General features: G+C 36.1%; 1 protein-coding gene across 1 annotated transcript; it reads left to right on the top strand.

Moving 5' to 3' along the window:
- The first annotated feature begins 10,340 nt into the window (after positions 1 to 10,340).
- On the top strand, positions 10,341 to 11,549 carry LOC136813713 (uncharacterized). The gene has a single exon (XM_067070214.1). The coding sequence runs from the start codon at positions 10,341 to 10,343 to the stop codon at positions 11,547 to 11,549; it is 1,209 nt and encodes a 402-aa protein (XP_066926315.1).
- The last annotated feature ends 1,744 nt before the right edge of the window (positions 11,550 to 13,293 follow it).

The raw sequence follows: 13,293 nt of genomic DNA, 5'->3' as shown, positions 1-13,293 counted from the left end.
AAAATCAAATCTGATGAACTAAGAAATTATAAAACTACTTGAGACCACCCAAATATTTTCAGCTTTTGGTATAAAATTCGTCCGTGTAGCATACAAAAATAAATTCTTGAATGTTTGCCAATAAGATTTCTCATAACATAGCAAGGGAAGTGAAATGTCTTGTATTAAACCAAATGACGAGTGATTTTTATAAAAGTTCTCTCCTAATTCTCGTCCTCGACGAGGTACATCCTTGAATTTTCAACTCAACAATCATTACATCTTCCTTCTAAAATTCGAAACATTTAAAGCTTGACGATGATCAAGAAAGTTTCCAAATTGTTTTGCTCTTGAAAAAATGTTGTTCTTTAACCATAAAATTTCCATCATGGAACTCCTTCCCTCTGATATTCTTTTCCATGCATCGAAACAACAAAAACATGGAAAAAGACTGAATGTTATCAATCTGATTAATCCAATGATGAAGGATTTCTTCTCTATCGAAACAATACTGTACACCATCTGCATTTTGAATTATCAATCTAGAAACTTTCAAATACATCTCTGAAAAATCTGCAACTCTTCAAAACAATATTTCTGGATCGAAAATGATCGAAAATGCTTCTCTGTTTTGTTTTTGTGTGAATATTTTCGGCGGGAACATATCGAACGTTTTATTGTTCGAATCTAACGTTAGAATTTTAGACTGTCTTACAACTGAAGCGGAACGATTCGTTGAAGACGCATTCTCGAATCTCCTTAAACATGTAGACGAAGTAGAAGCAAATAGAAATTGTAACAAAGCTATGAACATGAATGGTGAAGTGATATTTAGTAAATCTGAACTTTTAGTAGATGATTATTGGGTTAAATGTTTAAAGAGTAGGATTTTAAACTTTTTAGATTCTTATATGTATATTTACATCTATTTAAAAATGATGAATAAAATGAATATAAAAACACAAAAGATCAATAAAAATATGTTCGGATTAATTCCTCAATGAGTAGTGTCCATCATCTAAAATGTAGCGCTTGTCATCAAACGGCGATAGACTTTTTTTATTTTGTTCGATGGTATAGAGAACGTGCTTGAAACTTCGGATCGAATTAAATGTTGTGGATACGGTTGATATATCCATCAATGTAGATTTGTAATCATCGCGTGTCACTCTATTTTTCAAAGTGATCTTTTTAACAACTTTTGCCTTCTTTGATTCGATAGGGATGACTTTTTTCTGCTTCTTGTCATAAAACGTTGCTTTATGTACTTATAATAAAAATCATACATGAAGATCTAGCTTAGATCTAACACTGTAAATCCAATGTATATTGGTTTGTTCAATAAAATCTTTTGCTAGATCCGTTCCACGCCCACCAAGTTTTCATGGAAAATGTGCAGCTTTTTAAATGATGGTTGAGCTACAAATTTTCTCAATCAGTTCGGTGCTGAAAGAGAGAAAGAGAGAATAAAACACTGATAAGTACCAAGTAAAATGATAAGAATAAAAATGATAAGAAATCATAAGAAAGAAAAAAATTAAAAAAAATTAAAAAAAAATTAAAAGTACCTGTAACAAGATTGACTTTCCGTCTTTTTCCCATATTTTCCATGGTCTTCCCAAACATTGAGTTATTCATTAACTTAAAGAAGTCTTTCTCAAAATCATTGGTCGATCGACTTCTTTGAATTGTATTGTACTCGATGTTTGGCTTCAACCACTTCGATTGCTTGAATGTGAGGATTCTGGAAATCTGAAAAATATATAATAATGATATGGTTATATACACTATTCAATAACCATCAATACTACAACTACATGCATACATTCAAACTAAATAGCCTTTGAAAAACATTTCTTACTGATTTCAATTTCATTCCCAATGATAGATAGCACTTGAGGTTACGGTAGTGGAGAACATACTTTCTTTTATCGAAAAGATTTGGTATGAGTTTAGGATGACTTTTGAATTCGTTCTTAGAATTTCTTTTTGTTTTGGTGAAAGCATGTCTTCTGCAACTTCCATTCGTTCTGGCGCAAGTGGATATTCAGAGTGTGCATCGTGTAAGATAGCAGGATAATCTGAAATAGTATGATGATACGATGAAAATAAAACATTCATCGATAGTTTATGTTTAGTCACTTCAATCTTTCAGAATATCATATCTATTATTCTATGAGTAAATCATTCCTCGTTTACCTAAATCACACTCGATGATGAAGCCATCTTCTAACTCATCTGAAATTGTGCTAACATCGAATTGCTCAATCTCATCATCCTTTAACCATTGAAAATTTCCTAAGATAAAAACAAAAAGTTAGATAGAAAAATAGATAGAGAAATGAAGTTGAATTGAAATAAACAAACCACATGAAAAGAGAAACTACATTTTTACCTATGGGTAATGATTGGGACATTCCCCATCCATAAAGGTTGTTGGCGTCAAGATAAACCAAATGCGTATCTTTTGTTGTCGGGTCGTAGTTAGGAAGATCTTCAAGATTTGCTTTCGCATAACGTTGCGTTAGCATCGATATGCCACCTTTGATCCCTTTCTCCACGAAAAGATATTGGTCAGGGTCGGTAAGTAGTTGCAAATTGATACCTGTCTTTTTCAAAGCTGCTTCCCATGACATACCTGGAGCTGTGAAATAGTGAGCTGGATCTAGTTTTTAATGCTGTAAACAGTTTTTACGGACGGCTTCGAAGACCTCAGCCATGATCAAGTTATGATAGTCCTTTAGGCTTTCCATCTAGATAAATGTTAACAATAAATATAATCACCGTCATAAGGAATCTCATCTCACCTTCTCATTTGTTACGCATAAACAAACAGGAAACTTCATTTGTAAAATCAAAACTTCAAATCAAAAAGCCTTTACCTTGAATTTGTTCCCTACATTTTTCGAATGATTGTAATCTTCTTCGCTCACATTCTCATCCGAAAGTGTGCTGTAGAAGGATTCTCTTGGTGGAAGTTAAGTTTCATCAAACCTCGCGAAAAACGAGCCCGATTTTTGAAAAAAAATGTTTTTTGGCAAATTTGGGCAAAAAAACGGCTAAAAACGTTTTTTTTGGACTATGTGAAATATTGGATCATTGTTTTTTTCTGATTACTTTGCATAAAAGTAGGTAAAAGATGGCTCAAGCAGATCTTTGTAAAAAGATTTTCAGCTAAAAAAATGCATCTTTATCTATAAGAATCACATAAGAATCACTATTAATAAGCAGTAGCGAGGTTAAGCAAAAAGCTATCTATTACGTACGGAATCTATTACGTGAGTTTTTCGGGCTAGAGCCCGAATCTCAAGGCTAACTCTGTCCCTTGAAATTTGACCTGTACGTCATAGCTTGGGAAGTGGATCTATTGAGCGAAATTCTCCAATCTCACGTAATAGATATCGATTAGGATATAAGCATGATCCACGGGAAATTTACCTTACGCAGATTGGCCTGAATCGTTTAGGATAAAAAATCACCCGAAAAAAATGTAAACAGAAAAGAAACTTTGGTAATTTTGTTTTATTTCTGAGAAGTTTGAGCTGAGAAAACTAACAGAAGAAATTTTTTGAATCCCATCTGCCAAAACTGCAAAAAATGATGCAAACAAACAAAGTGAAAGGATTTTTTGCACAAAAAAAGGTCACGATGTAAGTGTAATAAAACAAGAAGCCCAGAGGGCATGAAGGCCCAGCGAATAAAAATATGAACTGAACAAGACTTGAGTAGCAGAGGGGATTTGAACCTGGAGTCCCAATACAAGTTATAGACGCCTTAGACCATTCGGCTATCTCTTATTGACAACAATGAGAAATAATTCATAATATTTAATCTTATATACAGAGATGTTTTTCTCCTAACACGTGAACAACTGAACTGTTCACATGATAGAGAAATGTAAAAACAACTTTTTTTAAAAGAACATCTTCCTAAAGAGAAGAAGGTTTGTTACGGTTATTTCTGTGTAAATCACATTGTTTTTCTTAAAACGTACTACGTCTGTTATATTCTTATAGTTTTAATAGTTAATTGTATTTTCTCCTTTTATGTTTTTAACCAATAAAGACGATTTCAATTGTTTTTTATTCTGTCAATCATGTTCTAACAGCCAATCAAATCCTTCACAATATGTACTAGCCTGTGCTGTGCTTGAAAACGCGTATCGCCTAGTAAATTGTTACACACTGACACCGGGCAGAATGCTAATGAAAGGCCCAGTACGCTAAAGCTAGCTGGGCCAATAATCTTTGCTGGCTTTTTTATCAAACCAAAACAAACAGAAGTTTCTTTCTGGTTCTTTTGTTTTTCTTCTCTTTTTTATCTTGCTTTTTATATGCTCTCGATGTCCAAATACATCCAAAGTAACAATTACAATAAACAGCATGTAACCATATTTCTTTTTCATGTTTTTCAGTGTTTCTTTGGTGCCACCATCAAGTGCGAAGAAGCCAAAGTTATAATGTCACCCACCCAAAGCAACAAACACGAAAAAGACTGCTCTGCCAAGCTCAAATAAATTTACCCTTCCACCCGAAGCATAACAGAAGAAATCTTTATTTATTTTTCCAATTTCCAAATGCTCTTACAGATTATTTTTTTGTTTATAAATAAAGCAGTAATTTTTGATTGGTACCTATGTAAACTAGGAATGAAATTATATATTGTTATTGCAATGTTAAGAATTCATTGAAATGATAATAGTCTGGCTGATTTATGAAATAAAAGAGGTCAACCTTGAAAAAATTTCCGCACTAGGTTTCTTGGTACCGTTAGAAGCGCAATTTTATGTAGATTAACATACTCAGAGCCTCACGATAAGGCCCTTGGGCAAAAAATTTTATGAAATCAAACCTGAGGGGTACTTTTTTGCCCAAAATGCATGGAATTTGAATTTTCGTAACAAAGCTGACCTATACGTCATGAACTTTTAGGGCCTAAAAACTCCTTTGATTAAATCTTAATTAGTATATATGAATTGCATTAAAATAAAGACTTCCTAAAAATATTAAAATTCGGGTTTTTCGGGAATAATGGGCCATAAAAACCGGAAAATCGGGGAAACTGCTCCGAAAACCTCAATAGATATTGAAAATATGACAAACTAACGTTTATTAATAACATGACAGGTTGACAAATCTAGCTCTAAACTTCTGAAACCTTCTGAAAGCCAAAATAATGGTAAGGATCTACAATCTGTGACTAAATATTGTGGCAAGAACTCCCTCCCCCCCTAGTATCAATGTTGATGGGTGGAAAGGTTACCACCATGCTCAGAAAAAGCTCACATCAACACTGATATTAGGGGGGAAGGGATTTTTCAAGAAATTGCCACATATTTAGTCACTGATTGTAGTTCTTCAGGAAAATCGGATTTTTAAAATCCAAAAATCGGGAAAATGTTACAAAACTTAACTTCTCTTTTAGAAATTCACATAAGTATTTCAGAAAGTGCTAGATATAAAATGGTCACAACTTTTGAACTTCTTTTAAGTAAAGTAACGTTAAAAAGTTATGAAATAGGTTTTCGGCGAAAACGGGCTCACATAATCGGGAAATTGGGCACACAGAATCGGGAAATTGAGAAATAAAAGATATTGTTAAATAATGCTTTAAAAATTCATGAGATTTCTCAATGTTTAAGTTTGTGAACTTTGCTCTTTGAAGGCCAGGGATTAAAAATGCTTTGAAAATCGGAATAAACATTAGAAATGAAATAGCTTGGGGAGTATAAAAATCGGGGAAACTTTTCAAGAAGCCTAAATGTAGTAAAATAAAAATTATATAATACTAAGTTTTGATATCACAAAATCTATTAGAAAGTCTAAACAAGTGTTTCCAGAATGTCAAAGATATTCCTCTCACTCGTCAAAGGCTCGTCAGTTTCATTATCTGAATCGGGTGGTGGAGCTTCTGCGTTTTAACACCCTTCACCATGACACCCACCACATGCAGCATCACAATAAAGCCTATTGCGACATAAGTTTGAGCTGCATGGTCGCCGGGAACTTGTTTTGCAATTGCATCGTACTACTTTAAGAAGCCACTCTGATGCATAGGATAGTCCTTATTCCACAATCAACACATCTGCATCACCGTCAATTTGGTCTGTCAGAAATCCTTGCTTCTTGAACGCAGACGAAAGCATTTTGATCAACTGAACTTTGTTGGATGGGTTAGATAAGAACAATTCTCTGTTGGTAGTCACTTTACGATCTAGTGAGATGGCAACAGAAGCTGATGTTTTCCCCGATCGTCGATCGTGTTCTTGTCCTTTTGTTGACATTTCATCCTCATATCCATCGAAAACAACAACAACAGTAGAGTAACATTTGAAGTTATTCTTGAGGAAGTTGACATACTCGTCGATCACCGCTGAATATGTTGTTTTCGGCCACGAGTTTTTGTGTAGCGATGAACCGCCATCAACAATGCATACATCGTGAGATTTTAATTGGCATGCGTTTCTTTTGTTGATGAAGTGGTTACGAAGGTTTGACTTTTGAGGTTTTTGCATCATTCCAAGCTTGAGTAATGATTTAGGCTCGGGGGTTAGAAACAATAAAATCACCGGTTTCGTGAGCTGAGAACCAGTCGCTCTGTCTCCGAGGTACCACGTTGGCATCGTTGGATTCATCAGGCGGTAACCTCCACAGCGTCTTCTGTTTCGCCCCCTTGCCGCGACAGACTATGGAGGCGGAGGGCACCTCCCATGAGGTATCCAACGTGGTGACTGACTTCTTCAGTTTTCAACGTCCCTCTTGGTCCAAATAAACCGACTTGCATTCTCAACAGTTTCCTCGATCTGCTCAACCATTTTCTTTCCTTCAGTACGATTAAAACCAAGATGCTTTAGTTCTGAGACCAACAAAACCTCTGAATCTGACTTCAACGAGTAGACAAGTGACAGTCCAACCGTGATCCTTGCAATCGTTCACCAAATGATCGTAGTGATCCTCTTTTCGTATCCTTGCAGCTTCCCAGTTCTCGACTGGGAGATTATACTCTTCGCCTGCAAAATCAGCCACTATTGTCCATAACCCAACCCAATCAGGATCGTTGATTGTCTTTTCTCGAGACGCTTTGAATGGTTCTCCTTCCCTATGGAAAGGTAAACGTACATCTCTGACCTTTGGTTTCTTGCCATCGTTTATCTCCCTAATCTTCACTCTGACAACATCAGCAATAACTTCCCAAGACGTGCATTGACCTTGCTCCGAGCACTGAACTAGCTGGTGATGCCTCTTTCTTTCTACATCCTTCTTTCCAACTCCGACAATCTCTTTCCTTCTTTCCTTCCGGCTCATGCAGAAAGGTTTAAAGGTTGCATTTCCGAGTCCTTGTCGAGAGGCTTGCACCGAAGCAACAATATCCTTGTGCTTCAGGTCAGCAACGGTGAGATCCCTCTCTTCCTCTGCCCTCCACTTCCTTCCGGTTCTGATATCTGGAGGAGGGAAACGGATAGAGTCGTCAGTTGTTTCACGAAACATTAGCACGTGCCTTATCTTTCCAAATTTGTAAAGGTCAACGATTGATGGAAAGGGCAGCTGAAGCGGACACTTGTTTTTGTAGATACCAGCCGTGACGAACATCTTAGGGAGACCCAGCCAGTTCCTTATCTTCAGGGACATTTTCTGTTGAATAATATTCACCCTTGAAACAGCAACTTCGTAGAAATTTTAACCAACATCCTCAGTGAAGTTGCCAAGAGCAGTTAGTCGACTAAACAATATTGTTGGACTTATGTGAATCCCTCTTCCAACGTCTTCGGGGCTTCAGCGACGTCACAGTTAATCTCTGGCCTAGCGATCAGCCCACTCGAGAGACTCTTCAATTCAGGCTCTGTTTTTTCGAATGGTTCGTGGTTGTCAAACCAATTCTTCACGGTAGCGTAATCTTTATCGTCACGCTTCATTCTGCTCAACGAAAGATTGACATGTTGCTCGCTTGTTTTACAGCATGCACCGGTAAGGGCTGACATAGCGTTGTGGATATCGGCAGACCTATAGATGCTTCCGATCCGAAGTTGACTCGGCGAGTCCCCTACCACGAGTGAGCCCTCCGTTGCTTTTGATGGATCGCATCATTACCTGCTCGATGATCAAATCCGGCCATAAACCAGCCCAAAATTTATCGCTTCGTCTCACAGTGTGGTAATCATTTGCAAACTGTGACCCAAGTGTGAGTTGTCTTGAGCTCGAGCATATTTTAGAGGTGTAGCCTTGTGATCTTAGCTTAATGGATGTGAGCGCTTGATGCAAACAGGTTGATCATCCGAGAAAGGGTGAAAAGGTAAAGGTTCCAATCTCCTGTCCTTTCTGATCTAATGAAATCCTTGACAACTCTCATGTAATCCAGATATTGCAACCATAATTTCGCGGTACGTAAGCATGTTTTCAGATCATCTTTGTAATTTTCCATAAGTTTCAGCAGTGTTGGGTATCTGCTCATGTCCAAATAAATGATGGGATCAACAGCATTGGCAATCACGTTCAGATTGGTTGTCAGATCTTCAATTTCTACAGCCTCATCATCAGAACCAACAAGTGTTGACATCAATTTTCAAACAAGAGCTGATTCAACTAGAAAATGTGCCCTCAGGGCTCTGGCAATGGCTTTACTACTTATGATATGTAAAGGATGGGGCATATTATTGATGTCTAAGACACTGCAATGTCTTCTAAAAGAGGAAATAAAGCAATGCAATGTCTTTGTCAAAAATCAAAACCAATCCAATAATTTTTTAGTCTGGCAAGGTCTGGTCGATCTTCATATTTTCAAAGAAAATCGAGGTTTTTTCAAACAATTTCCCCGATTTCCCAAAAAAAGCCGATTTTTAATATTTTTAAGAAGTCCTTATTTTAATGAAATTCATAAATTCTAATTAAGATTTAATCAAGGAGTTTTTTAGGCCTTAAAAGTTCATAACGTATGGGTCAACTTTGTTACAAAAATTCAAATTCCATGCATTTTGGGCAAAAAAGTACCCCTCAGGTTTGATTTCATAAAATTTTTTGCCCAAGGGCCTCATCGTGAGGCTCTGAGTATGTTAATCTACATAAAATTGCGCTTCTAACGGTACCAAGAAACCTAGTGCGGAAATTTTTTCAAGGTCAAATCCTATTTCAGCCAGACTATAAGTCATAGACATATTTTTTGTTTATAAAAATGTTGAATAAAAATAGTAAAAGTAATATAGAGAAAACTCTGACTATGCTTGCCTAGTTTTAATTTTTGTGAAAATATTTGTCTCGGGAAAAAAACTAAGGGGAAAAGTAAAGGGATTTTGTAGACCAAACCACCAACAAGAAAGCTGGAAAAGAAAGTTGGGGCCGAAAGTGAGATACGGAAAAATAAACATTACGTCATACGTCATAGATCGCCTTTTTGCTTAACCACTTTTTTTTGCCGTGTAGCTTTAGGAATCAGGCTAAAACGCCTTGGATCCAGTAAACTCACGTAATAGATTCCGTACGTAATAGATAGCTTCTTGCTTAACCTCGCTATTAATAAGCATGCATCAATGTTCTTAGCCAAATTACTCAATTTTCTTTGCTCACGAAAGTCTTGAATATGAAATAATATGAAAGAGCATGAAACTTTGGTTTCTAAACGTTTTTTCTAAGAAACAAACGACTAGTTTTAATAGATCGTCACTTTGTGTTCTGAATGATTGTTTAATGGTCACGCTCACGTAGATATCAATTATATATGTATTAAATGCAAAACCAGGTAGGTCCATAAAAGTATCACTTGTTTTATTTTCTTCTCAATACTGAGCAGTATCACGATTCGAAGTCGCTCAAGAAAGAAATGATGATGACATGGCTTTCAGCAATATAATACCCAACACTGAGAGCATTGGATCAAATCATGATTTCAGTAACATTAATATTGAAGGCATATTCTTTCTCCAAAATGGTGAGTAAATATTTAGTTTTTGTTTTCATATATCTCTTGAGTTATTTATTTAAGAAGAAGTTGAGATTTTATCCCGCATCAGTAAGATTCTCGCGATTTCATTGGTCGAAAGACATCACGTGGAGGTGGGATATAAACCGTATCTGTCTTCCTTGCATTCGATTGTGAAAAAAAAGAAGACATTGCATATTGACGAATGCGCTTTCGAATGTTTTGGTCAAAATTCGAATGTTTTATTTTGATCTCAAACTTTTATTGTTCTCGAAATAAAAAGAAGACATTTCATAGCTTCCATATGCCAATCGCAGCACTGAAATCAATAAAAACATTCGATTCGCAATTGAATGTCTTCGTCGGTTACCTGGAAATATTAAAAACAAAACAAATGAAGTCTCAGAATATCTTTGAATTTTTGGAAGTAAGATACAGTAAGAAGCAACAAAATGGCAAGCAGATTTGGATGTGCTACTGAAGCTGAAATCACAGAAAAAAAGACCAACATCAATGCTAAAAACACTCTTAAATCTAATAAGAAAGCTGCCAAACAACTGCGAGATTATTTAACGGAGAAAAATATGGACGAAAGGTTCGAGAATATGACAGATAAGCAATTGAACGATATTTTGGTCCACTTTTATATCAACACTCGAAGAACCAATGGAGAAAAATATAAAGCTGCAAGCATGGAAAACTATAGACATTCTTTAAATAGATACCTTCAGACTCCACCAATAGAAAGAAAGATCGACATAATCAAAGATCCTGTGTTTCGTGAAGCCAACATCTCCTACAAAGCAGCCATCAAGGAGCTCAAGCAAGAAGGGAAAGGATATGTGAAACATTATCCCATCATCTCTGACTCTGACTTGCAGAAAATGTACCAATCCATGTACTTCGATATCAGCACCCCTTGTGGTTTGCAAAACAAAGTGCAGTTGGACATCAGGCTATGTTTTTGCAGAAGAGGAGCCGAAAACATGCACTCAATGAATAAGGACACTTTTGTTGTTCAAACAGGAGCAGATGGGACTCGATACGTCTGTCAGGCTGTTGACGAACTCACCAAGAATCATCGAGAGAATGACAAAGAAGCGACGAGTGGATTTATGCCAGAAATTCCGAATAGCAACCTTTGCCCAGTTAAGTCTTTTGTTTCTTACACTTCAAAGATAAATTCCTCAAACAATAAACTCTGGCAAAAACCCAAGGACAGTTTTTGTAGCGAAGAAAATGTTTGGTTTTGTAACATTACTGTTGGACAGAGATCGTTTTCAAATTTTATGACCAAAATGAGTGCAATATGTGAACTCTCCACTAAGTACACAAACCATAGTGTAAGAGCAACTGGCGCCACTCTGCTTTCAAGATCCATTTTCAACCCAGCCCAGATCATGGCAGTCACTGGGCATAAATCTGTTTCATCACTGGCCGTTTACCAGAGAGTTAGTAGTTCTGAAAAAGTCGCCATGGGACAAGCCATCTCACGTTGTATCGACAAGTCTACTTCAGTTCCTGTTCATCAAAGCCAATCATCGGTCACCATCACAGAGAATGACTCTGATGATGAACTTTTTCGAAACATTGATTTAAGAAATCTTACTTCCAGCAGTGACATCTCTGGTCGTCTGCTTCCGACGTTATTTCAAAACTGACAAATAAACAACTTGACCATAAACATTAGTAACAAAAATTAATATTTTATATACAATATTTGATGAAATTTGTTTTGTTATAAACTTTATTTATTTATTTGGATGCTAAATTGAAATTGTTTGAATTTATTTTTTGAATTAAATTAATTCGAATTTTGATGTTTGACTGAGGCATTGTTGTTTTTATGGTCTTTCTGATCGACTTAAGCTGTCTGCTTTGTACTGTACGTTAAAAAATACTTATGAATGCTTTTTAATTTTGTCATGCAATACAAGACAATTGCTTAAAAATTAACTTACTATGGATCGGTTGATCATCAATTGTTTACTAATATTATGTTGAATGAAATGTTGTTTATATTTAATTTATTCTTTTTTCAAAAATTATCAGTGCAAAAGTTAATATATACCATAATTTTACACTGTTATACTCAGTAACTTTCTAAAAACTATTGCAATCTCTTTAGATAATTTTTTACCCTTTTCCTTTTTCAATTTTAGAACTTGTCATATCGAAAGTTCGTTACTGCATTTCGACCTATCACTAAAAAAAAACTAATCGAATGCGAATCCTGATTGAATGAAAATTTCTAATAAGAACTTCTGCAGGATAAATCCGTTGCACGATCGTCTCGAGATGGGATACGGGATATACAGGGTCAGTAAAAACCGTATTGGTGACGAGGCTTGCCGAGTGTAACAAATACCGTGTAACTAATATGAACACCAATGAACACTTCCATTATCAATACTGAAGTTGAAGAGGAATTGATTTCCCTAGAAGGTAGGCAGGTAGTCATATATTGCTTTCGAAAAATGTTCTATATTTATAGTACTCTTAGCCTACTTAAGTCCATTCGCTTAAACTGCACTCTTTTTTATCATAATGTAGAAACCACTCTCAAGGGAATCTAATTATGTTAGCATGGTTTCTACATGGTAGCAAAAATGGTCCTCAAAAAAAAAAAAAAAACCTATCGAAATTATTTATTTCCTCCAAAAACAGAATCGTCAACAACTGCAACCGATGATAGAATTACCGATCACATTACTAAAACAACAAAAGGTTTCTTCTGTCCTTACTGCAACAAGAAACTAAGCAGCTAAGCTAATCGCACATATCACATGCGGATATGCTCAAACGAAGATCAAACTGGTACGGGTAATAGTAATATCAATGACGAGGACCAGACTGCAGCTATCAACAAAACTGTGTATGATGGTGATGAAGACAACAACAACAACATCAGGTTGGTGCAGACATCCATGAACTGCACGGTAAAAATCTATCGAAGAAAGATGCAAGCAAACAGAGGGAACATCATTCCAATAATTGCTGATTTTAGAGAATTCCTTGATGTTATTCGCTCTAATGATTCCATCAAATTCTATTTTTCTGTCAAACTGCTTTACCATCAGGCCAGGGATCCAAGCAATATCACCAACCCTCATCCACACTTCAAATGTCTACATGTTTCTAGACGATGATACGATGATACCAGAACAAATAGAATCAGCACTAAAGAGGATAATAGACAAGAAGCCTACGAGAGAAATGGTAGTGGATGGGTTGTTGATCAATTGCTCTCTCATACATCCCCTTACCAAAATTCGTGTCATCGAAAAACTCATGTGTAAACGTTGACAACACAGATGAAAGATGTTTTATGTGGGCCATCCTAGCTGCTCTATACTCCTGTGAGAGGAATAGTCAGAGGCATACCCATTATCGTAAGCATGTGAG

This window comes from Clytia hemisphaerica, unplaced genomic scaffold (genome assembly GCF_902728285.1).
Source record: "Clytia hemisphaerica strain Z4C2 unplaced genomic scaffold, Clytia hemisphaerica genome assembly, whole genome shotgun sequence".
Lineage (NCBI taxonomy): Eukaryota > Metazoa > Cnidaria > Hydrozoa > Leptothecata > Clytiidae > Clytia > Clytia hemisphaerica.
The sequence above is the reverse complement of the archived record's forward strand: the minus strand, read 5'-3'. Positions and strand labels throughout refer to the sequence as shown.